At 36.1% G+C, this 27,934-nt stretch overlaps 2 protein-coding genes across 3 annotated transcripts in view; both read left to right on the top strand.

The window, feature by feature from the left end:
- LOC135770200 (NACHT, LRR and PYD domains-containing protein 3) overlaps positions 1-3,279 on the top strand; it is a 31,305-nt gene extending 28,026 nt beyond the window's left edge. The window contains 7 exon segments of the mRNA XM_065279937.2: positions 532-705; positions 960-1,133; positions 1,986-2,159; positions 2,240-2,413; positions 2,498-2,671; positions 2,814-2,987; positions 3,078-3,279. Of these exon segments, the coding sequence (XP_065136009.1) occupies positions 532-705; positions 960-1,133; positions 1,986-2,159; positions 2,240-2,413; positions 2,498-2,671; positions 2,814-2,987; positions 3,078-3,279 (1,246 nt within the window).
- Positions 3,280-5,127: 1,848 nt separating this feature from the next.
- LOC135770824 (protein NLRC3-like) lies at positions 5,128-23,121 on the top strand. 2 transcript variants are annotated; one of them, XM_065280656.2, is made up of 13 exons: positions 5,128-5,253; positions 6,705-6,784; positions 6,883-6,981; positions 7,110-7,286; positions 10,759-12,525; positions 14,724-14,897; positions 16,038-16,211; positions 17,347-17,520; positions 17,882-18,055; positions 18,148-18,321; positions 18,623-18,796; positions 19,915-20,088; positions 20,416-23,121. In XM_065280656.2, exons 2-13 carry the CDS (start codon positions 6,735-6,737, stop codon positions 20,423-20,425), a joined length of 3,321 nt encoding a protein of 1,106 aa, XP_065136728.1. In that variant the 5' UTR covers positions 5,128-5,253; positions 6,705-6,734; the 3' UTR covers positions 20,426-23,121. The 2 variants fall into 2 exon arrangements, with proteins under 2 accessions (XP_065136728.1, XP_065136730.1); XM_065280658.2 differs by having other exon boundaries at positions 10,762-12,525.
- Positions 23,122-27,934: the final 4,813 nt, after the last annotated feature.

A 27,934-nucleotide genomic window follows, 5' to 3' on the forward strand; every position in this document is an offset into this window, starting at 1 on the left:
AATAAATTTCTTTATATTAAATTAATATTTTAAATTGTATTTGGTTAGATGTAAAGTAAACATTTTGCGTCAACTTGTTACAACTAATTACTTTACTTTTTATCAACCTAAAATTTTTACTTTGAACAGAATGAACTATCCATTACTTAGCCAAAGCAAAAAGTATCTTTGAATCAAATACATTTAAGTTTAATGAAATGTCAAAATATACTTTGTCTTAATGCATTAACCTAATTATTTTACTTTACATCAAACCAAATATCCAACCAAATACAAAGTAAAATAATTACGTTAATGCATTAAGACAAAGTATATTTGACATTTCATTAAACTTAAAAAATGTATTTGATTCAAAGATACTTTTTGCTTTGGCTAAGTAATGGATAGTTCATTTTGTTCAAAGTAAAAATTTTAGGTTGATAAAAAGTAAAGTAATTAGTTGTAACAAGTTGACGCAAACTTTTTACTTTGATCCAATGAAACACTTTTTTCAGTGTATGTTCTAACACAGAGAAACATTTGTTTACGCAGACTGGAGTGTTGCGGTGTTTCTGATAAAGGTTGTGCTGCAGTGGCTTCCGCTCTGAGATCAAACCCCTCACACCTGAGAGAACTGAATCTGTCTGGAAATACATTGAAACGCTTTGGAGTAAAGCTGCTCTCAACTGAATTGGGGAATCCTCTTTGTAAACTTGAAAAATTAGTGTAAGATTACTTATTTAATCAATCACACATAATTTGAACTCACCAAGGCATTCTTTTCTCCTAATGTTAAGTTGAGAAATATTTATTTGTATAATGTATTTAAGAAACTCCCTTGTAGACCTCATAGTTTTTGCTAGGGGAAGCTATAGTGTAAAATGTATTTGTGATAAATATTTTGCTACCACAAAGAAAAGAAGTTAGCTGTGTCCTGCACACTATACAGACATGTTAATAACATGTCATTTTCTCTGCAGGCTGAAAAATTGTAGTATCAATCATGAAGGCTGTGCTGCTCTTGCTTCAGCTCTGAGATCAAACCCCTCACACCTGAGAGAACTGAATCTGTCACAGAATCAATTTGGAGATTTAGGAATGAAGCAGCTTTCTGATGCACTAAAGCCTGACCGTTGTAAACTGGAGACATTACTGTAAGATCATTTCGCAAAGTGTTAAGCCCGGTATACACTGTGCGATTTTAAAAAGTCCTTTAGGATTGTTGCTTGCCACACTGTGCGATCAAGATCGTAGTTAAGTCCATGTCACACTGTATGATCTCAGTTTCCATCAATGTCAGACTGTACGAGTTTAAAGACTTATAAAAATCGGACGCACGCAAACAAACGCGTCCGCAGTTTTACGTCATCGATCGACGACGGCTGGGCAAACACACGCTAAAGCGAAGGCTAGCAAACCGAAACAACATCTATCATTCATTTTAATCATGACTTGTCTCAAGCATAAAAAACGAAGAAGACGAGTACCTGGCATTTGTATTTATCTCCAGGTTGCTTTATTTTTATCCTATACAGTGGCGATGACACATTGTACAAACACTCTTTATGTTTCCATAACTCCACATGTTTCTCTTTCTGAAGTACAGTCTATCTGGCTCTTTTTGACATTTGTCTGCGTTGATTTGTTGTTGTCGCCGCACTAATTGCGTCATCTGGTTCTGTGCTTCTATTGGGTCTTGATTTGCCGGTTGTCGTAGGGAGATGTCACATAGCAGGATTGTCTCACAAAATTTTTGACACTGCCAGAAAAAATGCCAGATAATTTTGATCGCAACGGTCATTAATTGGCTGTCTGTGAACATGTCAAACTAGCGATCAAAGACGGCAGATTCCAGGATTCCAGAAATCTTTTAGAATTTCAAAATTTGTCCCATACAGCTAAATCGTGGCTAAAATCTCACAGTGTGCACCGGGCTTAAGAAATGTTTTGAGAGCAATTAATAATTGAAACTGACAATAAGCAAGTATTTATTTATAAATCTGCAGGCTGATGAATTGTAGTATCACACATGAAGGTTGTGCAGCTCTGGCTTCAGCTTTGAGATCAAACCCCTCACACCTGAGAAAACTGAATCTGTCACGGAATAAATTAGGAGATTCAGGAATTAATCAGCTATCTGATGCCCTGAATTCTCCTAACTGTAACCTGGAAATATTACTGTAAGATCATTTCATACAGAAAGTAAGAAATGAATTGAGAGGGTGATAAATAACTTAAACATGTCTATATTTTTCTGCAGGTTGTTGAATTGTAACATCACTCATGAAGCTTGTGCTGCTCTTGCTTCGACTCTGAGATCAAACCTCTCACATCTAACAGAACTGGATTTGTCTTCAAATCAACTTACAAACACAGGATTAAATAAGCTCTTTGATGATCTGGAGAATGCTGTTTGTAATCTTGAGATACTACGGTAAGATTGCCACATTGGTCAAATGAGAATTTGTTGTGTGTGTGTGTGTGCTTGAGACAGAAATGAGTGTGTTTTTCCTTGCAGGTTAGAGAATTGTGGCTTCACAGATGAGGGCTGTGCTGCTTTGGCTTCAGCTTTGAAATCAAACCCCCTAAACCTAAGAGAGCTAAGTTTATGTTGGAATAACATTGGTGACTCAGGAGTGCAGCCACTTTTTGGTGCATTGTTAAATCCTAACTGTAAATTGGAAGTTCTGCGGTAAGTTTATGTTAAAGCATGCCATAATCTGTGATGGAAGTACAATTAGACATTACTGTATATAAATTGAGAAGATGATCTTATTTTTAACTCCAGTAACACAGAGGGGACACATAGCATAATTAATCATTTTTATATGCAGGCTGAGAGATTGTAAAATTACAGATGAAGGTTATGTTACTCTTGCTTCAACTGTGAGATCAAACCCCTCACCCCTAAAAGAGTTGGATCTGTCTCAGAATAAACTGAGAAACCCAGGATTAAAACTGCTCTCTTCTGTACTGGAAAATCCTAACTGTGAACTGGAGATACTCCGGTAAGGCCATCAGTTTTATCCTTATCACCCATAAGAACATGTTGCTGACTGAATATGTCTCTGAAACACTGTTTCACTCTTTCTTTGCAGTCTAGAGTATTGTGGCATCACAGATGAAGGTTGTGCTGTTCTGGAAACAGCTCTAAGATCAGACTCCTCACACCTGAGAGAGCTGAATCTGTACATGAACAATATTGGATGTATAGGAGCGCAGCTGTTGTCTAATATAAAAGAAGATCCAAATAATAAGCTGGAAGAAATAAAGTATTAGCCACAAAGTCATAGATGCTAAGAATTTTAAGTAAGAATCTTCTTAGAAATATGCACATGACAAAAACTAAATCCAGAAGTGCCATCATGATTTAACTATTCATTCTTTGTACTATGTCTTTAAACGTTTTTTTATTATAATCTCATTATTTTGAGATTTTGACACTGTCGATGTAAATATGCAGATACTCTTGACTTTGTAGTTACTTGCTGTGTAGAACATTTTAAGGAGAAAAATAATAATACACATTTAAACCTAATATAATTATTATTAACCTAAGTCATTAGGATGCTATATGTAACAAATCTGTCAAAAACTTTATTGTTTTTTAAAGGTAACTGCACCCCAAAAAGTCAACACAAATACAGTACTGTAATTTGTTGGCTTAAGTCAGGCTTGCTGGAGATTTACAGTAGTTAGGTCATATGAGTACATTGTCTTTATTGAATGAGACAAAGTTTGTGACCTTTTAAACCGTGTACAGCAAATAAGTACTGAATAATAAGTAATGACTGAAGGTTGTCTATATTTCTTACAAATTTTGCAGATCTTTTTAACTTAAATTTTGTCTTTATCCATAGTCTGACAAATTTTATTTATTATTAAGACTGTCCTGTTTTTACTTTTATATAAATAATGGAAATATATAAAATGCAAAAAACACTAATAAAAACAGCCCTGGTAATAAAAAAAGACACAAATCTCTTTGGTGCAGTTTAATGTTTATTAAACCAAATTTGCATGTTCTTTTTGTTTGGACATAGTAGTAAAACTAAATACATACAAATGCACATGAAATAGGATAATTTGTTATACTGAAAACTTACTCGAAATATGATAGAAGTTTTGCAGCTTTTCACATTCTACAACAAAGTTAGAAAACCTACCTAGTAGTAGGTAAAGCAGTACAGTTATCAATTGGCTTAACTCAGTCAGACATGTTTATGATCACAGTGATCACAACTGTTACAGTTGAAAGAAAAATGCAATTGTAATTATTTTTTTGGAAAATACAAAAAGGATTTTTTATTATTTTCATACAAATATACAGTTACTACTATTAATCATTAACCCTCTATGGTGTTGCCCTCAGGCAACAAACTACCTTTTTGGACATCACACCGCCCTTTTAGATTTTTTTATTTAAAAAATGATATGTATAATATCACCTGACATGTCTTTCCAACGAAACAAGGGTATAAAGTGGTTGTGGCCTTTTGTTTGGGGATGGAGTAGAAAACAAAGCCACATTGGATCCACCAATTGGCAAGATAAATAACACTTTTTAGCATGTTTAAATTGTAATAATTTTAGAGAAAAAATATGTGCATCAGTATGTAAAGAAGTATTTTTGCCTTTTTTAGTTTCTATTTTCATACTAATAAGACAGTGTTTTTGTTTGTTGCCACAGTGCAACATTGTGACATAAAGGTACTAAAAAACCAAGGTTTTCTATATGATAAGTTGCATAAGCAAAGCAATATATGCATTAGAAAGTTTAGGAATACCAGTAAATGTACCAGTACTGTACATTTTGAGGTCCCTATGAGAAAAAAACAAGCTTATAAATCAAACAGAATGATGTCCTTTTAAGGCATATTTTTTCCTTGTATGCAATTTATTATATAAAAAACTTGGTGTTTTTGTACCCATATTTAGCATAACGTTGCACTGTGACAACAAACCAAAATCTGGGTCAGGGGTGGTGGGGGGATACATTTTATGATGGATATTTTATCAGTAATCGGTGAAATATTTTTTCACCACCAAAAATAAAAAGTCATGCCATGGCATAGATGGTTAATGTAATCACGAGAGTTAACAGCGCCACCTGCTGTCTGCGGAGTTATTTCCTGTTTTTTAAGCAGTAAATCCGAAAGTAAACGAGACAGATAAACGTTAAACATGAAGCGTGCTCTTTTGGTAAGCAGCATACAGCGTCAAGTTTGGGACATTCGACATCGTTTAGCCTACATTTAAATGTGCTCAATAATAGTAAGTACTGGCTAACGTTACGTGTTATTTTCATTAATCGTTTTTACTTTTTGTTTGTCTTTTGTCCACCGTGTTTTATTTAATGCTTTCCTGTAACTTTTCTAATAGACTTTCAAACATCATACGTTGTTATTGTATAGTTGTGTCCTTTGTGTGTTTTCTTCTGTGATTCTTAGAGCTCATGAGGTGTCCCTAAAATCTGACGTATATTTATTATTTTAAAGTCAAATCAAATGTATGAATTATTTCGAAATAATTGTGTTTTGAGTGTATGTAAATAGGGTATCAAGGATGTTTATGATTATCTTTTTGTCGAGATAATTTACATAAAGTGAAAGTCCGTGGTCGTGGTTTTCTTTCTCTGTGTATTTGTATCCTGACATACTGACCCCAGGGAACAGGGGAAAACACAGAGAATCGGTTGCATTTATGAATGAAAGCGATTATGTGTGGGTGTGTGTGGACAATTGGTCGTTTCTAGACATAGATATATACACTAGATGTCGCCTTGGGGTTCTAAGCATGCGTCAAAACCGCCGCCATCTTAAAACAGGGGTCTTGTCATAGGAAGTAGCTAGGTAAAGCTGCTATCTCCGCCTCTACTTCGAATTCATGGACGATGCCGGACTTTTGTGCTTCGTATGGATGTTAGGGCTACTAGCACTATGCATTATAGATAGAAAAAGTAGATTTTCAAAATTTTAAAACTTATTTTTTTTCTGGACTCAATGCTAAATACATGTGTGACTGTTGAAACGAACCAAAAGAAAACCAAGAAAATCGCGTTCATGACGATTTATGGGGATTTTATTTCTGTTACACACCATTGCCTACAATGACGCTGATGCAGAGTTCCCCTGTTTCAAGATGGCGGCTCTAGTTGAAGCATTCGGTCCAATGAACTGCCGTAGCCAAGGCGACATCTAGTGTGCATATCTATGGTTTCTAGACAACAAACGGTGTGATAGAGAAGTGTGTGTGCTGTGCTGTCACTGTCATGGGTTTATTGTTTAGGGAAGAAGGACTACGCGTTCTGTGCTAGATTTTGACTCATCTACTGTACTTCTGATTGGTCAATACACTGAGGTGGCAGCTGCCCGATTGGTCCCTATCTGTAAAGCCCGCCCCCACACCTTAACGTTACCTGGCTGCCAGGCAGTTTTTTTGGAAACACATGTCGTCATATCGAAATATTTATGTTGTTAGATAAGATTATGTAATCAAGTAGCAGCAGATATAGCAATATACTCCAGGTCAGGAGAGCACCGGAGCTGCCGACTTCGGAGTCTATGCTGTCTGGGGCAATCTTTACCAGTTGTCAAAATTTAGCACAACACCAACTAGAGAGAAGTTTGCAGTAGTCTACCTTAGATGCCTAAAATATCTGTCTACAATGTTTATGTACAGTGTATAAAAATGATGTAACTGTATAAAATATATAACCTTTTCAGTTACACAATTTAATGACTACCCGGTGACCCATGGGTGAAGCGGAAGAGATACAAGATGGAGATTTTGTTGCAAGCAGCAGGTATGCTACTAAATACAATACATTTAAAAACACACACAAATGTACACAGTTAAACTTACAAGGGATACAATTTAATACGTGTTTTATTTCAAATCAAGATCAGTGTCTCCAGTGCCCAGCTGCTTGTCTATGAAAAGCAGCAATGCTGTTGAGTATCCTCCATACATAGAAGATGGCAGTAATCCATGTGAACCCAGGTGAGACCTTCAAGCATCTTCAACTCAACCCAAAATTTTCATATCATACAGTACATATTAAATAATATTGACTGACTGCTGGAAAACTTCACCTGTAAGTCCGATATTTATGCATTTTCTCTTTATAGTAAGCAAGTAACATCTGAGTCACTTGTACACAGAACTGTGTCCACGAGTGATGTGTCGATCGAACAGCCTCCAAACATCAACTGCGAAATACAAGCTGAAGGAAAATCAGACAAAGTAACCAGCATGGGGTCCATCAGGAGTAACCGATCTAAATATAAAGCTGAGACAAGGAAAAAGTACAAATGTTCATCATGTTGCTTAAAGGAAAACACCACAATTTTTCAATATTTTATTATGTTCTTATCTCAACTTAGACAAATTAATACATACCTATCTGTTTCAGCACTTCGACATTGGGCGCAGTAATATTGACGGATGTTTAAGCGAGAAGGGGAGTAGTCAGAAGTGATTGTTACTGCGTGCCGAGGTCGAAGTGTTGCTAACTAAGGCTACGTTCACACTGCAGGCTGAAACGACCCAATTCCGACCTGTATCTGATATTTTCATGACAGTCTGAACGACACAGATCCGATCTTTGCAAATGTGACCCAGGCAGTGTTTGGGGTAACGCATTACAAGTAATAATATTACTTTTCTAAAGTAACGAGTAAAGTAACGCATTACTTTATAAATTTACACATTAATATTTGAGTTACTTTTAAAAAAAAGTAATGTGAGTTACTTTTCAGTTTAATTAATTAAATTTAAAAATAAAATAATGTACTGAATTAAACTGAACATATTATGTAGAATTACGCACTCTGTGTGCCTGAGCGGGGACAGTTTGAGTCAGAAACGGACATGGCATAAATAACACCTGCAAGGCCTGAAAGTAGAGGTCGACCGATATGGCTTTTTCTCTGGCCGATATTTAGAAATCAGGGCAGCCGATGGCCGATATGTTAGGCCGATTTTCTATTTGTACATAATAATCAAAATGTTCTCATCATTAGCAGATATTTTAAATGTAAAAATGTCACTATTTAAGTCAAAGTATTTAAAAAAATTATGACTGGTCTTTCTGAAGAGTTTTACAACCTCCTCTGCACCATGCATTTATCAGACACAGATATTACCTGACACTGATCATCTTTGATCAGTTTTTACCATGGCTTTTATTGCTTTGTAGGATAAAATCCTTATTTGGTAGACCTGATAAATTATTTATTTATAAAGTTAACATAGTAAATGTCCATGTTTTTTAGTTGAGACTGTTATTTAGGGCAAATCTTTCTAAACACATTTACATTCTCATTTCTGAGGCGCTATAAGTGACTGATTGTGCTGACAGTGACGTCTTGTGAGTTTAGTGTTGGGACAGATCTGTTGTTTCAACCGTTCATTCAAACGAATCCGTTCAAAGGAGTCAGTTCGCGAATCAGACGCGTTGTATGCTAAAGCCGAAAGTATACTCGGGACGTACCCGTCCGCGTGCAGCCCAAAATTTAAGACCGCGCGGACAGTCCGCAGCGAGTCCGCGTACAACAGCGCATGCGCGAGTTCGATTAGGAGGGTCCACTAGGTGGCAGTACACACAGTACAGTCCCATAGTCGAGGAAGAGTGCAGACGACCGATTCAAATAAGCACGTTGAAGAAGAAAGGAGGCATAAAAGCATTTCTTCTTCTATTATTCTACGTTCTTTGTTTGCGTTTGCTATATACTGTTTGTTGTTTGCAATGCGGTCGCCAGTCTTTTTCTATCCTGGTTTGATGCATGTCCTGTACAAGAAAGCGACTCTGTACTGCCCTCTGACGGCCAGGAAGAGTACGACGACACATTTGTACTGCGCATGTGCAAAATTCGGTCATCCGCACTCCAACCGCGTTGAGTATACTTTGAAAGCTACGCGGACGCGCGCGAGACGGACGCGGACGCGGAAAAAAGTATACCCGGCCCTTAACCCAGGCTGAGCAGCGCAAAACTGTAAACAAAGTGTTACTGTAACAACACGAAAAACATTTCCTCTGTGGATATGATTTGGTCTTCCGACCTTTCGCCATCAAGTCAGTTTTGTTTTGAGTAATAAAAGCAGGGAGACAGTTTAAAGACAGAAAGCATGCGCGTGCAGCTCTGCTCTCTCTGTCACGCAAACAAAACTCATCATCACTCATTAATCACATGAAATGAGCCTAATCTTTGCACGGACAGTGCACCGCGAGACATAAGCCCGTCGCGCTGTTGTACTGGCTGCTTAATTCCCGCGATCCCGCCATCGTTTACTAAAGCTGTTTGTGAACAAGGCACGGCTGCGGGAGCGATCTGCTTGCAGCGAGAGGCAGCGTCACGAGTTTTACAACAACGCTTAGGTGCCCGCAGATGTGCCTGCCTATTAATCGGCCTAATTTTGCAGCAAAATCGGCCAAAGCCGATTTTTTTAAAATATGCCAAAAATCGGCCAATAAATCAGTCGACCTCTACCTGAAAGAGATCAAGCCTCAGCCAAGTAAGAAAAAATAACACAAAAGTAACTTAAAAGTAACGTAAGCATTACTTTCCATGAAAAGTAACTAAGTAACGCAATTAGTTACTTTTTTGGGGGGTAAGTTAATATTGTAATGCATTACTTTTAAAAGTAACTTTCCCAAACACTGGACCCAGGCCACTTGGCTATGTGGTCCTGAATCCGATACGTATCCGATCTCATTTTTTATCCGCTTAAAAAATCGCCACGTTTTATTTTGTGTAGGGATGCACCGAATCCAGATTTTTTGGGTTCGGCCGAATACCGAATCCACTGTTTTTAAGATTTGGCCGAAACCGAATACCGAATCCTATTCGGATCCTTATTCCATTAATACAGTAAAACCAATTAATGAAGTAAACAACGTCCACAGCAGTGTATTTTTAATTTTAACTGTAAAAAAAAGGATAGGCAACATTATGCCAGGATGACAAGTGGGAAAAACTATTTTGACAATTACCACAAGCCTATGCATAATGAAAGCGATGCGGTGCGACACGCTCGCGTCCGCGAAATTTGAACCACCCATAAGGCTCACCGAAAGAAAAAGCTTTTCTCCACGTCAGCACCCGATGTGTGTGATCAACGGCCGCATGACTTCGACCAACGTAGTGCAAGCCTATGGTTTGGTTCGGTGGAAAAAAAATCTAAGATTCGGCCGAACCCGAACCCCGTCAAAAAGCCCATTATTCGGCCGAATCCGAATCGTGGATTCGGTGCATCCCTAATTTTGTGCCACCATACTTACTCATGTAACTACTCATGTAACAGTCTTTAAATAGGAAAAAACATGGAAGTGTTTGGTGGCTTCTAAATTCATCCCTGTTTGGATCCTAAGGAATGAATGGGGCTAGGCTAAACACATTAAAAAAAGATAGGATGTTTTAATTAGTCTAAGTTGAGGTAAGAACATAGTAAAATATTGAAAAACAGTAAAAAAGTTGTTGTCATCATATACTTACCCTAATGTTGTTCTTTCTTTGTTGAACACAAAGAGAAGATATTTTGATAAATTATGGTAAGTACACAGTTGACGGTACCACTACCCATTGACTTCCATAGTATTTGTTTTTTCTACTATGGAAGTCAGTGGGTAGTACTATCAACTTTGTGCTTATCATCATTTATGATTACACTTTCTTTTGTGTTTTCTCATAAGGGGTACGTGGGGGGTGCCAAAAAAGTTTGAGATCCACTCCTATAATCTAATACACAATAATGATTTTAATTCTAATGTCTCTCCAGCAGCTGGGAATCTGAACTTGCTGTCCTTAAGAAATTAAAATCAAACTTGAAAGTCAAGTGTCAATGTTTGCATGAAGGAATTGCCTGTCGGAGTAACCCAACACTCCTCAATGACATCTACACAAAGGTTTACATCACAGAGGATAGAGGCGGAGGGATCAATAATGAGCATGAGGTGAGACAGATTGAAGCAGCATCCAGAAGAACATCTACAGAGGACAGACCCATCGACTGCAATGACATCTTCAAACCATCACACGGGCAAGACAAACCCATCAGAACTGTGCTGACAAAAGGAGTCGCTGGCATTGGTAAAACAGTTTCTGTGCAGAAGTTCATTCTGGACTGGGCTGAAGGCAAAGCGAATCGAGATGTTCATCTCATATTTCCAATTCCTTTCAGAGAGCTTAATTTAATGAATAAACAAAAATTCAGTCTGTTGGAACTTCTCAGTATCTTTATCATGGAAACGAAACAATTAGAAATATCCAATGATAAATATAAAGTTTACTTTATCTTTGATGGTTTGGATGAGTGTCGCCTCCCACTGGATTTTGACAACAGCGTGAGGTTGTGTGATGTAAATGAATCGGCGTCAGTGGATGTGCTGGTGACAAATCTGATCCAGGGAAATCTGCTTCCCTCTGCTTTCATCTGGATCACCTCCAGACCAGCAGCATCTGATCTCATCCCATCTGAGTGTGTTGATCGTGTCACAGAAGTACGAGGCTTTAGTGATCCACAAAAGGAGGAATACTTCAGGAAAAGAATCAGTGATGAGGGACTGGCCGACAAAATCATCTCACACCTAAAGTCCTCCAGGAGTCTCTACATCATGTGTCACATCCCAGTGTTCTGCTGGATTTCAGTCACTGTTCTAGAGAAAATGTTGGGTGAAGCAGAGAGCGGAGAGATCCCCAAAACTCTTACTCAGATGTACACACACTTCCTCATCATTCAGACGAACATCAAACATCAAAAGGACTATGAGATGAAAGTGAAAGATGAGGAGATGATTCTCAAACTGGGCAAATTGGCTTTTGAGCAGCTTATGAAAGGCAATTTGATCTTCTACAAGGAAGACCTGACAGAGTGTGGCATTGATGTAGCAGAAGCATCAGTGTATTCAGGATTGTGTACTCAGATCTTCAGAGAAGAACATGGGCTGCACCACAGGAATGTCTACTGTTTTGTTCACATGACCATGCAGGAACATCTTGCAGCATTGTATGCGTACTTATCCTTTATCAACAATAAAATAAATGTGATCGATCAAAATACAACAACATGCTCGGACTTATCTGACATGCTTATGAACGCTGTTGATGAAGCACTAGCAAGTCAAACTGGACATCTGGATCTCTTCCTCCGTTTTCTTCTGGGTCTCTCCTTGGCATCCAATCAGGTTCTCTTACAACGCCTGTTGACCCACACAGGGTGCAGCGTCCAATGCACAGAGAAAACAGCCGAGCATATCAAGCACAAGATCATGGAGAATCCGTCTCCAGAGAAGTCGATCAACCTGTTCCACTGCCTGAATGAACTCGGTGACCATTCTCTTGTCAAGGAAGTTCAGTATTTTCTTACTTCAGGGACTATAAGAGGAACTAAACTTTCAGCCTCCCAGTGGTCAGCTGTCGCCTTCGTGCTGCTGACCTCAGAACAGCTGGATGTGTTACACATGAGCAAGTATGCCAGAATGTGCAGTGATATCGATGAAGTTCTTGAGAGGCTCCTGCCTGTGATCGAGGCATCTAGAACCGTTCAGTAAGTACTGAAATATTTATGTCACAAGTTGTTGTATTGTATGTAGCAAGATATTGTGAAAGAGTCACTATTTTTATCTTGTTTGTTTGTCACAGTCACGTACGTATGATGCACTTTTCACCCCCTTTTCGTAATAGTGAAACTAGAAAAGTTACAGTGGAACTTTGTAGAAAAGGGAAATTGTGTCAATGTTGAGATAAGGTTATTACCAGGGTTTCCCAAACTAGCGATATACAAATCTTTTTTATGATTTTTTTTGTTACATTAAAACATAAAATGTAAATATTTGTTTATTAAAACGCTAATGAAATATATATATATATTTCACTTTTTTAATCTGCATGTCATGTGACGATTTCAGAGCACTACAATGTTTTAGAAAACTAAGAACAGAATTGACATATACATTTCATGTAAGAATAAAAGAAAATTACCAGATGAAGGTCCAAAGACAGGTAATATAACAATAACTATGTAAGATGCATAATAATAAAATAAAAAAATAATAATAAAAACTTAAATGGATGAAAAATAAATGTTTTTTTTTATTAAATGTGCTATTAATTTATTGAAATATATTTACTTAAAATTTCAGGGGGTATTTCAAGTAAATAATTTAGGTCAATCGGGTTCGGCGGACATAAAGTTTGAACACCCCTGCTTTAAACAATGCAGTGATCAGTGGCGGCTCGTGGGGCACTAATTCAAAATAAGTGTTCGAAGTGTCGTGTGTGGTTCCTTTTTTCAAAATATGTGTCCTGTGCGTCAAAAGATCCTGTGTGCAACACGTGTTTTGTCAAAATAAGTGCCTGCTGCATACGCATCAAAACCATTTATGATAAAAGAAACACGTTCACAAAATACATGCAAAACACTACCTTAAAGGGATAGTTCACTTTAAAATGAAAATTTTTGGGAAGTATTGTGATACATGACTCAGAAAATATTTTGATAAATAATGGTAAGCACACAATTGAAGGTACCTATTAAATTCCATCATATTTTTTATTCCTAATATGGAAGTCTATGGTCACTTACTGCTGTGTGTTTATCATAATTTCTCAAAATATCTTCTTTAGTGTTCATCAGAAAAAAGAAATTCATACAGGTTTAGAACAACATAAGGATGAGTAAATGATGACAGAATTTTCATTTTAAAGTGAACTATCTGTTTAACAGTAAACTCTGTTTACGCATGAGATTATGCGAGTATCTGGCAAATGCGAGTGTCTCTTTTATCATAAACCCTTTAGACGCATCTGCAGCAGGCACTTACTTTGACAAGACAAGTGATGCACATAGGATCACTCGGCACGCAGAACAGATATTTTGAAATTATGAACCACACACATGACGGGCTACATATATGTTGAGACGAACTTCACATCGAGCACCCTCGAAAAAAGAAGTCACCGGCCGCCACTGGCAGTGATGTATTTGATTATAGATCATTCTACCAAACAGTTTGAGATGTTAGTTTAGTTGCATTTTGTTCACTGAAGTTAGATAAGTAAGGGATAATGTAGAGGCAGCTGGTAGTTATCGGGAAATAAGCCCCGACAGTGTGATCAGAACCCGACGCGAAGCGGAGGGTCTTGTATCACACTGAAGGGGCTTATTTCCCGATAACTACCGGCTGCCTCTACATTATCCCGCTTATTACACGGCTACTTGTCACATTAGAAAAAAAACGGACATGAATATGAATTTGAAACATTTTATTGGCATATTTGTTTTAAATTAACATTTTTATCCTTCCGCGAAACTTTGCACAGATGCATAAAATGATCGTAATACCTTATTAAGATCCTCTGCTTCATACTTGTCTGTCTCCATTTTTTCTCTTTTAGCCAGTCTTTGAGAAGTTTTAATGCCCATTCTGTATTTTTTTGTGTGTTGGCTTCGTAGCTGTCATGCTCTATTTTGTCAAGTTCAGTCTCAGTAAGCTGTCTGTGTCTTGTCGTGGTTGTCCAGTGTTTGTCACAAGATGGCGCCAAACAGACAGTAATCTTTATTGATCTTTATTGGCGCGGAGCGATTTTACTCGTACAAGTCGTACCGGCTATGCGTTATTACTTTGGAGCGGTTATTATTTGAAAAGAACGAACCTGCAAATGTCTCAACTGACCAATCAGAATCAAGCATTCCAGAGAGCCGTGTAATAATAGTGTATAATGATGTGTATATTTTGTCTACAGTCTTCATTATTGTATACTGTCAGCCAAATGCTGTCCAGCTCTGGCCTCGGCTCTAAGCTCAAAGATTTCATGTCTGAGAGAGCTGAACTTGAATGGAAATGGACTTCATGATGAAGGAGCAACCGAACTCTTTCACGGTCTGGAGAGTCCACATTGTAAATTGGAGATACTGAGGTAGGCCGAGCCATCTAAAGCTTAGTACAAGACTATCATATACAGTAGTAGCCTATATATGCAAACATATGCCTTAAATGTAAAAATACACTACTATTCAAAAGTTTAAAAACACTTAATTTTTTTATACATTGTAGAACAAATAAACTCATCAAAATTATGGAACAACCCAAAGGGAAATATGGGAATAACATAAATCAAATAAATCTAATCAGTTAATATAATCAAATAAATAAAGTGGTTGCATTTTATTATTTTGAGTGTAGTCACCCTTCGCTAGAATTTGCAAAATCATACTCTTGTCATTTTATCAAGCCGCTTTTGGGGTTGCTTTTTAAACAGTATTGAAGGAATTATGGGGTGCTTTGTTCATTATTTGGTTCATCATTTGCTCCTTAGGCCATTGCTGCTCCAGTTGAGCTACAGGAGCATGTTAAGTTTTAGGCACAATTATGTTTTCGTCTACAAAATATATAAAATACACTTTTAAACATTTAAACATACACCTTTAGATTAAACTTTTTTTTGTTGTTGTTGAAAATTTTAATCAAATATTTCCAATCTGAATGGTGCATTTCTCTCTCTAGATAGTTTTCATTATACAAATCTCAAGTATCTCATAGATCTTTTGAATTTAATTTAAGTTCCATATAGCATTTATAATAACATTTATTTAGCTCATCATGTGTGTGGCTCGTCATTTCAAAATGTGTTTGGCACGTCATTTGAACCCATGTGCATCATGTGTCAAAATACGTGCCTGCTGCAGGCACTTCGAAGGAGTTTATGATAAAGGAGTCGCTCACGTTTGCCAGATACTCACAATCTCATGCATAATCAGAGTTTAGTGTTAAGTGAGTGTCTTGCGAGTATTTTGTGAACAAGAGCGTCTCTTTTATCCTAAACCCTTTTGACGCGTGTGCAGCAGGCACTTATTTTGACATGGCGCATGATGCACAAGAGTTCACATGATGCACCGGACACATATTTTGACATGATGAGCCACACACATAACACTCAGAACACATATTTAAAATTCGTGCCCCTTGGATGAGAAGTAATCGGCGCGCCACTGCTCATATTCTGTAAAACTAATTATATAAGAACCTAATCTTCATTACACCATTTGTTTTCATACAGGCTTGCAAACTGTAAACTGGCAGACAAAAGCTGTTCTGCTCTGGCCACTGCTCTTAAATCAGAATCCTCCAGTTTGAAAGAGCTCAACCTGAACTGGAATAACCTGCAGGATGCTGGAGTGAATCTGCTCGCCACTGGACTGGAGAATCCACATTGCAAACTAGAGACACTGAAGTAAGATGAACTTCTTAAAAGGCTAGTTCACCCAAGAATAAAACGTCTGGGGAAATTCTGTAAAATTATACAAACCTGTATACAATTCTTTTTTCTGCTTTATACAAATGAAGATAATTTGAGCAATGTTTTTACACCAAACCGTTTTTAAGCACCATTGACTTCATAGTATTTTTTTCTCCTACTATGGAAGTCAACCGTGCTTCTGTTCCTGCATGATTACAAATCAGACTGATCTCACGGAAAGTCGTGTTATAGTCATGCAAAATTTGTTTAATTTATTCGTGTCCATGGCACGAAATTCAGCTTTTTTCTTGCCTTGAGCACAAATGTCTTTTTCGTGTCACTCTCACAAATTTCTATATAATAGTTTTTCGTGTGCATTGCACGACTTTCTTTTTCGTTTTATTTTATTTTTTGTTTTCTTATTGTTTTTTCCTATTTTCTTACCATCGTCGTTTGTGGTTAGAATCACTTTCTGTTAAAATTTTTGACATCCTAACCCAAACCACAACTCTAACCTCAGCTCCAGGCGAGAATAGTTTTAAAAGCGGAAGAAAAACATATAGAAACCAATACATAGAAGTCCATCCAAACCCCAAATCTAAACCCAACCCCAAGCGACAATGATTTAAAAATAGGAAAAAAACAATAAGAAAACCATACATAAAATGACATAAAAAAAGAAAGCCGTGCCATGGACACAAAAAACTTGATAGAAATTTGTGCGGGTGACACGAAAAAGACATTTTTGCTCAAGTTAAATTTCGTGCGATGGACACAAATAAACTAATTTTTCGTGACTATAACACGACTTTTTGTGTGATCATGTTGTTACAAATGTATTCCTTTGTGTTCAGCTAGACAAAAAAATGTATACAGGTTTTTAACATCTTGAGGGTAAGTAAATAATGATTAAATAATAATTGAATTTTTGGGGGGAAAACTACCCATTGAAGAACAATAAACAAAAAAAAAATGATTCAGTCCATGTATTGATAATTTTCTGTAAAAATAGTATAAAGGTTGTTAGAATGTGTTTGTGTGAGACACAATACCGCCATAGGGGCCAGTACATACTAATTTTAGACATTCAGTCAGTAAATCCTTTAACATTTGTCTGTTTTTTCTGCAGGTTACGGAAATGTGGCTTCACAGATTCAGGCTGTGTTGCTCTGGCCACAGCTTTGAACTTGAACCCTTGGCATTTGAAAGAACTCCATTTGAATAGAAATGATCTTGGCGATAGAGGCATGACACTGCTTTCTGGTGCATTGCAGAACCCTTGCTGTAAACTGGAGATATTAGGGTACAGTACAGTACACTAATTCCTCTGTAAGCCATGTGCATTTTGTTGTAGTTCACACTAGACTGAATTACCCTGCTAAAATTTTTTTGGTTTCTTAAAATATTCCCCTAACATTAGTTTTTAGTTTCCAGAACGTAATTTTTTAAGGTCTGTTTTTGGTTAGCCAGGAAAGTTAGGAGAACGTTTTACTAACCTAATAATAACATTCTTAAAACCCAAAACGTAGACTAATGTTTACTAATGTTTTCCAAACCAGAAACTCCTCTATATGCTTAACAGTTTGTTGACATTAAAGAAGTTCCTTTTAATTGAATCTAATCTTATGCATGGTGATCTTGAATCATCTTTGTTCTCTCTCCAGTGTGATTAGATGTGGTATCACAGATGAAAGTTGTGCAGCTCTGGCTTCAGCTCTGAGATCAAACCCCTCACACTTGAAACAGTTGGATCTGTCTGAGAATAAACTTGGAGATTCAGGATTAAAAAAGCTCACTGCTGGATGCATGAGTCCTTTCTGTAAACTAGAAACATTGAGGTAGGGTCATCATATACTGTAGGATCATCGCTAGTGACTGAGTCACCCGATAAAGAGGTGAGAGTGATTCTTTGTCGTTTGTCTCTCTGCAGACTGATGTATTGTGATATCACAGAACACGGTTGTGCCGCTCTGGCTTCAATTCTGAGATTAAACCCATCACACCTGACATACCTAAACCTGTCTGGAAATATACTTGGAGATTCAGGAGTGAAGCTGCTGTCTGCTGGACTGGAAAATCCAAACTGTAAACTTGAGAAATTTAAGTAAGATCATGATTTTGAAATATGCCCTCTCTAAGACATTAATTTAAAGCATACACTAAAAAAAAAATGCTTGGTTTTTTTCCAACCCAGCATTGGGTCAAAAAGAGACAAACCCAGTACCAGCCTGTTGGGTTGTAATTTAACTTTAAAATGCTGGGTTGCTTCAACCCATTGTTTGGTCAAATATAAAAAAAAATTGGGTAAATTTAACCCATCGACTGGGCTTGACCCCTGTTGACCCAACATTTTTTTGAGTGTAGTAATGCTGTTTTTAACTACACTACTGACACTTTTTTTGCAGATTGATGTATTGTGGGATCACTGATGGAGGTTGTGCTGCTTTGGCTTCATTTATGAAATCAAACTCATGTGATCTTAAGGAACTCTATCTGGATAAGAATGATCTGGGAGACTCTGGAGTAAAGCTGATCTCTGCTGCGATGGAAAATCCACACTGTAAACTGGAGTCACTGAAGTAAGATTAAAGGAATAGTCTATCCATTTTTCATATTAAACTATGTTATTACCTTAACTAAGAAGAGTTGATACATCCCTCTATCATCTTAGTGCGTGCACGTAAGCGCTAAAGCGCGCTGCGACACTTCGATAGCATTTAGCTTAGCCCCATTCATTCAATGGTACCAAACAGAGATAAAGTTAGAAGTGACCAAACACATCAACGTTTTTCCTATTTAAGACGAGTAGTTATACGAGCAAGTATGGTGGCACAAAATAAAACGTAGCGCTTTTCTAAGCGGATTTAAAAGAGGAACTATATTGTATGGCGGAATAGCACTTTTGGGAGTAATTATATATAATTGTTTAATTGTTCCAAAGCAGCTTTACATTAATAAAAACAAGAAAAAACATGGAAAAATCAGAGGACAACAAAAGTAGGATAGTACAGCGGCTAAGATTAAAATGTTCTAGTGAGTGGAGTAATTATGTAACGTATAGAAGAAAGTTGAAAGTTAAGCTGATGTCAGATTACTCCCAAGGGGTTGAAAAACTCCTAGGAGAAAAACCCTGTGGGAGACAAGTGCTAGGGAGAAAAACCTCTAGAGAGAGAGCCAGACATAGCTGATCCTTCTATACTATCAAATTTAATGAAAATGTAAAAAGAAATTAAAGGGAAGTGGTTGTGGTTGCTGGTCAGACATCGGCTGGGCAATACATTGAAGTAAGGCCAGTAGATCAGTGGTGTGATGAGCTTCATGGCAACAGGCAGTGGGTCTGTTAGTCTAAGTGTCTTCGATTTCTTGGACGAAACAGGGAAAGAGAAACAAAGTATAAGGGTCGCTCTGTAATGCAAGTGTCATACAGTATAAGGGATGAATGTGTGCTTAGTTCCAAACAAGTTAACTATTGCGGCATAAGTACATTTTATGAGACAAATTATGTGAATGTTTTGTTAAAAAGATATGTTTTTAGTTTTGACTTAAATAGTTTCAAATAAAATCTCAAACATTGTTGGGTAAATCATTCCAGAGCTTAGGGGCTAAGTAGGAAAATTATCTACCACCTTTGGACAATTTTGATATTCTAGGGATTAACAGATTTTGTGACCGAAGGATGTTGTTCTTCTCTTTGCAGGCTGTGGGAATGCAATATAACAGATCAAGGTTGTATTGCTCTGGCTTCATCTTTGAGATCAAACCCTTCACACCTCAGAAATCTTTATCTTTTTGGGAATAATCTCGGACCGTCAGGAGTAAAGCTGCTCTCTGCACTAATTGATGATCCGGATAATTCATTGGAGAATTTCGAGTAAGTGGTCTATTAATACAACCGCTATACTTATATACAGTATCTACTATAGAGTTAAACAGTATGGCATCTTCAAAAATACACTTTTTAATATAAAAGTTCATGATTTTATAATCTATTGAACCTTTTCCACTACTAAACAGAAAGGTTTTTCAGATGTTAAAGGTTCTTTAGGGAACCATCCAGTCAAAATTAGGTTGTTTTATGACATAATTTATTTTTAAGAGTGCAGGTTTAGTTTTCTGACTCAGTTTAATCTCTTTAAAGATCACTCCAGCTTGGCACAGACTAATGAAAGATGTTTATTTCTTATTTGTTGTCCATCAGTTTATACTAGTCGATTAAACTACTGACTGAAGATGATCGCTGAAGAGATGATGTGACTGATACTGAAGACATCTACAGGGATTATAACAGTACAAAATATATAGATACTGTATATGTTAATATATGAATTTTACACATCATATAATTATGTTACACATTGTTTATCCTGTTACAGAACTGAATACTGTAGTGTGTAGGGGAGAGCAGGGGCGAAAGTACAATTTTTTAGAAAAATTTTTTTTTTAGACATATATATATTTTTGCTGTGGTCCATAACTCACAAGTGTGGTCTATCAATACCAGGTGGAATTTTGAAAAAATGTAAAATTACTTCTGTATAATTTCACTTTAAACTTAAAGGTTCTCTAAGCGAATCTGCGGGACGTTAGTTATTGTTGACTTTCGAAACTGTTTTCAAACAGACGGAGCGTAGCTAACTCCTCCCCCTCCCCCTCCCTTCCGTGCTTTCATGAACGCGCCCAACCCCCACCCCCAAATCCTTCTTGTCGTTTATTGGCTGGAATACTTTGTTTTGTTTTGTGAGCTAGGTTTGGCCATTTGTTGATATTGCCGTTTGTGAAGCCTGGGCTGTCTACAAAGATCGCGTTTTTTTACAGTTTGATCAGCGGACAGGCAGCAAGCAGATAGTGAGGAGATGTTTCCGGTATGTAACAAAAAATGTTTTATGGTCTAAAACGCTTCAATTCGCTTAGAGCACCTTAAAGTAGTGAATTGTTGCTTTTGACCCTGGCAGCAGGGAAAGTAACACACAGGTGGGTCAAAAGTAACACAACAAAACAAGATAGATTTTTGTGTTACACTTGTTTTTATTAAATACATTTCCTTAGATAGTACGACCAGGTATGGCTTGGCACAGCTCACTTTTAGGGGGTTTTCCACTGTTTACAGTACCTCGTAATTTTTTTAGTACCACCTCGGTTAATGTTCCAGCAAAACCCAAATAAAACATGACGATACGCTGCCTGCGTTGCTCCCGTGTTGAGCAATTACGATGATGTCACGCTAGAAGAGGCGGCATGGTCCCGAGCTGCATCGTACCACACAATGGAAAAGCGACAATAGAAACATAAGAACAGTACTTTAAGTTACTGTCAGTCATTTTTATATTATGGTGGTTTGGCCATAAACACAGGTTATTAGGTTACTGCTATGACTTGAAGTCTTCATCTAAGTGAGTGTAGATGATATTAAATATCAAAACACTTTTTTTAATGAGGACAAAATTACTGAGTAGACATTTAAGAAAAATAATTTCTAAATATGTGTTTTGAATAGTTTGTTTGATCAAGTGGATTGTTTACTTTGACTAATGGCTGGTTAGTCAAATGCATTGTTGTCTCTAAAAGCATGTTTTCCTCACGTACATTTTTATTCATTTAATGTTACATTTCAGGTCAGACTAAAGATTTAATGCCAGCTGTTATTTATATGTATAAATGTGTTATTACTCTCTATGTGTTTATAACGGGACATATTTTATATACACAAAGAATTAAATCAAGCCTTTAATAAATATATTTATTAATGTCATAGACCATTACTGTACTTATTTTTAGCTGGACCTCTGTAAACTCCTGTTTGGCATCATTTGTATTACAACAGGAATTTAGTATTCTGGATGTGTATTGGATTGCACCTCAGACCATGTATTTTCACAAAAGCTGTTAATTTCTACCATATTGTATTTCAACAAAATATTATTATGCTACACTCTTCTTGCAGTGTTCAGTATTTTTGGCTGTAAAGATGTGTTAGATCTTTTCTACCAGAAAATAACAACATAAAAACAAAATAGTTTTCAATTGATGTGATCTGAAAAAAACAAAATATACTGTACAAAAAAATACCACGTAGCAGGAAGCTATACATTACATAAAATATTTTACACACACTGCTGCAAATCTTACCCTGAAAAACATACTGTACTTTAGATATTATATATTAAAGAGTAGAGATTGGTAATGTTTACCAAAATGGAAAATGTTCACCAAATTGTAACTAAGACAAGTTTTTAGTGCTGTGGTTTTGTGATAATTTGTGTGTGTGACAGAACTTGATGTTAGATGACACTAGAGGGAGCTATTCATCCAATCAGAAAAAGAAAATCTGCATACCAGTCTTATATAAGAAAAATCACTCTTTGCTGTATGAAATAAAAAACACTATTTATTAACAGCTCTATAAGATTATTGTCTGCCTGCTTTCATGGTGTTCTTAAAAGGTAATATATCAGTAAGATAGATCCCAATGATCTATAAAGTCATTTGAACCTATGAGATTTACTTTAGATATTACTAAGAATAACAAACATTCAGATTATTTTATTGGCTATAAGAGGTCAAGTTTATAAACTGTGTTGGTGAGGATGAGCAGGGTGGTATGTGTATTGGTATTTGACAGGTGCACGCTAACACCCTATCATTTCTTGCAGGTGCAAGTATGGGAATGTAAAGGTCAGAGGTCTTGTTTATCATGTGAGGTCATGTTAATGGTCATGTTCATGGGATATGCTATCTTCAGGTCTAATCTCAGATGTCTGTGTAAGACTTAAAAGATAGTTATCGATAGGACAGCGTGATAGAAGGTGTATGAGGGGTCTGTGATGAATGATTAATTACTTAAAAATTACTTAAAAAATAAACAAAAATTATAATTTGCAATATGTTTGGGCTTTTTTTCTAAATTCAATGAATATCATTATCAGTTTAACTGAGTAAACAGTTGATGAATGATTAATTACTTAAAAATTACTTAAAAAATAAACAAAAATTATAATTTGCAATATGTTTGGGCTTTTTTTCTAAATTCAATGAATATCATTATCAGTTTAACTGAGTAAACAGTTGACCAAAGAGTTAAAAGATGAATTTTATAATTTTCTGTATTAGGTTTAGGTATTTTCCTTAAAGGACAACATGCACCAATTCGGAATGGCCTCCACACATTTACTATATTGGTAAACAGTATAATGATATATAAGATGCAAATCTGTTCATACAACAAAACAGTGATACTAATTGTTAAAAAGGCACATTAAACTAAGGTGCAAAGCAAAACGTACTAATGAAATATTTGTGGTTACATAATAATGTTTTACTCTAAAAATCAGGATTACTCAAAAAGTCTTCCTGAGACATTTATAGAGTGCAACAATCCACGACAATGTTCATCTATGAAAATGATATTTGACGCTGAAAAAAAAGCAGACGTGTACTTTTCCTTGTCCAACTGCTGCAGATTTTTGGAAATAAAAGCCAATTCTTGTGACTTAATTAAGGATTTAAACATTGACAGGTGCACTGCTGTATGATGATGACATTAATTAGGCATCCTTTAAAGTTGGAGATCTAAAACTGTTTAGATGCTCTCAATTTTAAGATAATTAGCAATTTACAGATTTCACATCTGAAAGTGAGGCAAACGCATAACGTATATTAATGTTTGTATATTTAGTTTTTTTAAAGATTGCACATTTAATGCACCAATTATTTATTTCATGTTTTGTAAAAGTTTGTATTCAGAAGTTTAAGAATAAAGTATTTTATTTAAGTATCGATTTTTGTATTATTTATTTTGTATTAATACATAACCTCACTGTATTCATTTATAATGTTACATTATAGCGTGACATTTGTGTAAATAATCTTCAAGCACAGGTGACTCAGTGTTGTGGGAGGGGGCCCCAAACAAATTCTGCTTAGGGCCCCCAAGAGGCTCAAGCCGGCACTGGACTAAAACATGCAAAATGTGATCTAAGGTTTATAAGTCAATGAATGAGATGTAGCCTAAGCTTTACTTTACTTTATACTTTATTGTCTCATTTCTGAGAAATTTGTCTTAGACATCATAACACAGCCAGTACAAAACCATACAAAAAAAAAACATACAGTGGATACATATGGTTAAAGGAATATTCAATTTTCTTAAAGGAAAAAAACAGATAATTTACTCGCCACCATGTCATCCAAAATGTTGATGTCTTTCTTTGTTCAGTCGAGAAGAAATTATGTTTTTTGAGGAAAACATTGCAGGATTTTTCTCATTTTAATGGACTTTAATAGAGCCCAACATTAAATACTTAACTCAACACTTAACAGTTTTTTTCAAAGGAGTTTCAAAGGACTATAAATGATCCCAAACGAGGCATAAGGGTCTTATCTAGCGAAACAAATGTCATTTTTGAAAAGAAAAATAAAAAATAGGCTATCCACTTTTTAACCACAAATTCTCGTCTAGATCCGGTCCAGCGTGACCTAACGTAAATGCGTAGTGACGTAGGGAGGTCACGTGTTACATATATAAAACGCACATTTGCGGACCATTGTAAACAATAAACTGACACAAAGACATTAATTAGTATCAGTTGACATACAACAACGTAGGAACGGTCCTCTTTCTCAACACTTGTAAACACTGGGGCGGAGTTTCGCGTTCGTCCTCTGTGACCTCTTGACGTATTGCGTGGGGTCACGCTGGCGCATCACGACCGGATCTAGACGAGAAGTTGTGGTTTAACAGTGCATATTTTTTATTTTTTTTTGTCAAAAATGACAATCGTTTCACTAAGACCCTTATGCCTCGTTTGGGATCATTTATAGTCCTTTGAAACTCCGTTGATAAAAACTGTTAAGTGTTGAGTTAAGTATTAAATGTTGGGCTCTATTAAAGTCCATTAAAATGAGAAAAATCCTGCAATGTTTTCCTCAAAAAACATAATTTCTTCTCGACCGAACAAAGAAAGACATCAACATTTTGGATGACATGGTGGCGAGTAAATTATCTGGATTTTTCTTTTAAGAAAATTGACTATTCCTTCAAGTACCCAGTTACAATATACACAATTATTCACAGAATAAAATATAGTTACATCATACACAATCTCTAAAGCGTGACTCAAAAAACTGTGAACCTGCAAACAATATTCTATGATGGGATTAGGTTATATTGTATTTTAAATAACCTAATAAAATTTGCTACATGGTTGGAAAAAGATGATATAATAAAAATGCTAATAAAAATGTTCATATTAAGGTTAAATTTAGAGGAATTTTAAGTATTGGGATTCGGTATTCTGGAAATATTATATAACACCTTAATGCGTTCATAAAACTGCATCTTTTGTTGTTTCATGTGTGGGCCGTGAGTGTTTGTTTAAAGTTAATGGGTGATATAACACACATTACCATTGTTCAATAGTATTTCTGTGGCGGTTATGGATGAAAAACTTGATTGACAGCAGAATGGCTGAAAGGATTTACGATCAAGGGAATCTGCTAATTTCTGCAATATCATACTTACTCAGCTGAACTGTTTTATAATGTAAGCTTTAGCATAATTCAGGGCTTATATTTATTGTATTCTTATGTGTAAGTGAATGAGCTCGTTAAGCGTGTGTTAATGTGTGTAGATGTATGTTTTACAGAAGCACGAGCGGTTGAGTAATGTGGTCACGTCACATTCCAGACACACTCGCCACGCGACAGCAGCAATACGATCTATCGAGCGGAACACGACACGCGCACCCCCACTCACCAGGACACACAACAGTTTAACTGCTTTCTGTCACGCTTATGTGTATGTCTCATTGTATTATGACTACACCTACGTAGCTACTTGCCTCTTATGGGTTTTTATCCAGATCCTTCCGTCCTTCGTTGACACTTTCTTTCCCTGCCGAGTGTCCACACATCCTATTTGCGATTACAAATACCACTATGAACCATCAGCAACTCCAATTCAATCTATTACAAAATTATTTTGTATTTTGCTCATTTCAATAGTGGTGTTCTGGTGTTTTCCATCCGGCAGATATTATCCCACCAATAAAACCTAACAGAGTGAGACCACAGTTTCCATAACAACCAATGCAATTCCTATTAAAGCGATAACGAATTTCTTTGATGTCTGTTTCTGCAGGGTTCTTTCATTTGCACTTTGGTGAAATTAAAGTGCCTCTTATTTCTAGGAAGAGCTATTAAGTGTATGTGTGCTTAAGTGTCCATTAGGTGGCGCAGTAATCGGTCAGTGTTTAATATGATTACCTTCAACAGGGCTATACTGTACTTAGAAAACTTAGCCTATATTTTAGCAGTAGGCCTACAGTATAGTATGTATACTGTGTACAGTATACACTGTAAAAAGTGAAAGTTGGATTAACTTCAATTGGTAACACCAAATATTTTTATTTTTATTTGTTAATAAAGGTCCAACTTTTACTTTTACTGCATTATGTGCTTATAACATTATATTATACATGCAGTAACCGTATAGTTCAGTCTTTATTATAGAGAAAGTACATAAAGTTGCTTCACTGTGCTATAGAACAGTGGTTCCCAAACTTTTTAATTCTGCGACCCACTGAGACGGGTATAATCTCAGAACCCACAAAAATATTTTTCATAGAAATATGCAAAAAAATACATTTAGAACTACAAAAAGAAATGTGTTCTCTTTTAGAAGAGCGTAGTTTATTTCCATTGCAATTGTATACATTAAATGTAATTTTAATTGCAAATACCTGATATCAAAACCATTGCCATTAATAGGACAACGTAGTTTTTGTGTCATTCATTACAACCAAGTGTGACCCACCTGATCACATTGTGTGACCCACCAGTGGGTCCCGATCCAAAGTTTGAAAAACCCCTGCTATAGAAAAAACTATTCTTTTTTAGATTAATAAAAAATATAAATAATATAAAAAATGAATGAAAAAATCAATGCAATCTCTTAGGAATTCTTTCTTATTTTATGAGGTGGCTAATTCGTATGACCACACTGTTTTGTTCTGTACGATTTGCTTTCACCTCTGTGATGTTGGGGTTAGGGGTGGGGTTTTGTTAATATTTTATGATAATTGTACATTTTTGTACTGTTCACTTCATACGAATTCATATGAATTAGCCAAGTTGTAAAAAATATGTAAAAAAATTCAGGCTTTTAAAAACCTTTGACTGAATGTTTTTTTTTTTTTTTTTGAGGAACCAAAAATAGTTATTTTTAGATGGCATGCTGTGAAGAACCTTTTGAGCACTTTATTTATGTGTGCAGACTGCAAAGAGTTGACATTTTGAATCAAAACTACAACGATTTACAATGATTTATTCACAGCTGTTTAAAAAAAAAAAAAAAACTCACCATGCATTGAAAGGTATACATTTGATAAGTTTATCTGTTCCCTGCATCAAACCCAAGATCTTTTGTACTGTTAACGCAATGCTCTACCAGTTAAGCAGCACACTAAACTAAAACGAAATTAAAATAAAAAAATGTAAAATAACTTTTAATTTCTAACACTGGATGCTCCTCTCATGCAACTTTATCACTGAAAACCTGAGATTTTACAGTTAAAGGTTTATATTGTTTACAGTGTACAGTTACTCATGCATCACAGCTATAGACACACATTAACTATTACACCAGGCAGAGGAGCATTCTGGCATGCTCTCTTTACCTTATACATGATGTATTACTGCAGACCTATTAGAGATCAAGATAA

The sequence above is a fragment of the Paramisgurnus dabryanus genome, chromosome 8, assembly GCF_030506205.2.
Source record: "Paramisgurnus dabryanus chromosome 8, PD_genome_1.1, whole genome shotgun sequence".
NCBI lineage: Eukaryota > Metazoa > Chordata > Actinopteri > Cypriniformes > Cobitidae > Paramisgurnus > Paramisgurnus dabryanus.

Bases quoted from the DNA above. Each gene is read 5' to 3' on its own strand.
- LOC135770824 (XM_065280656.2), top strand. From the start codon at position 6,735: ATGGGTGAAGCGGAAGAGATACAAGATGGAGATTTTGTTGCAAGCAGC. The intron at 6,982-7,109 runs GTGAGACCTTCA...TTCTCTTTATAG, and splicing joins AGTAATCCATGTGAACCCAG to TAAGCAAGTAACATCTGAGT. The intron at 7,287-10,758 runs GTACAAATGTTC...ATGTCTCTCCAG, and splicing joins AAAGCTGAGACAAGGAAAAA to CAGCTGGGAATCTGAACTTG.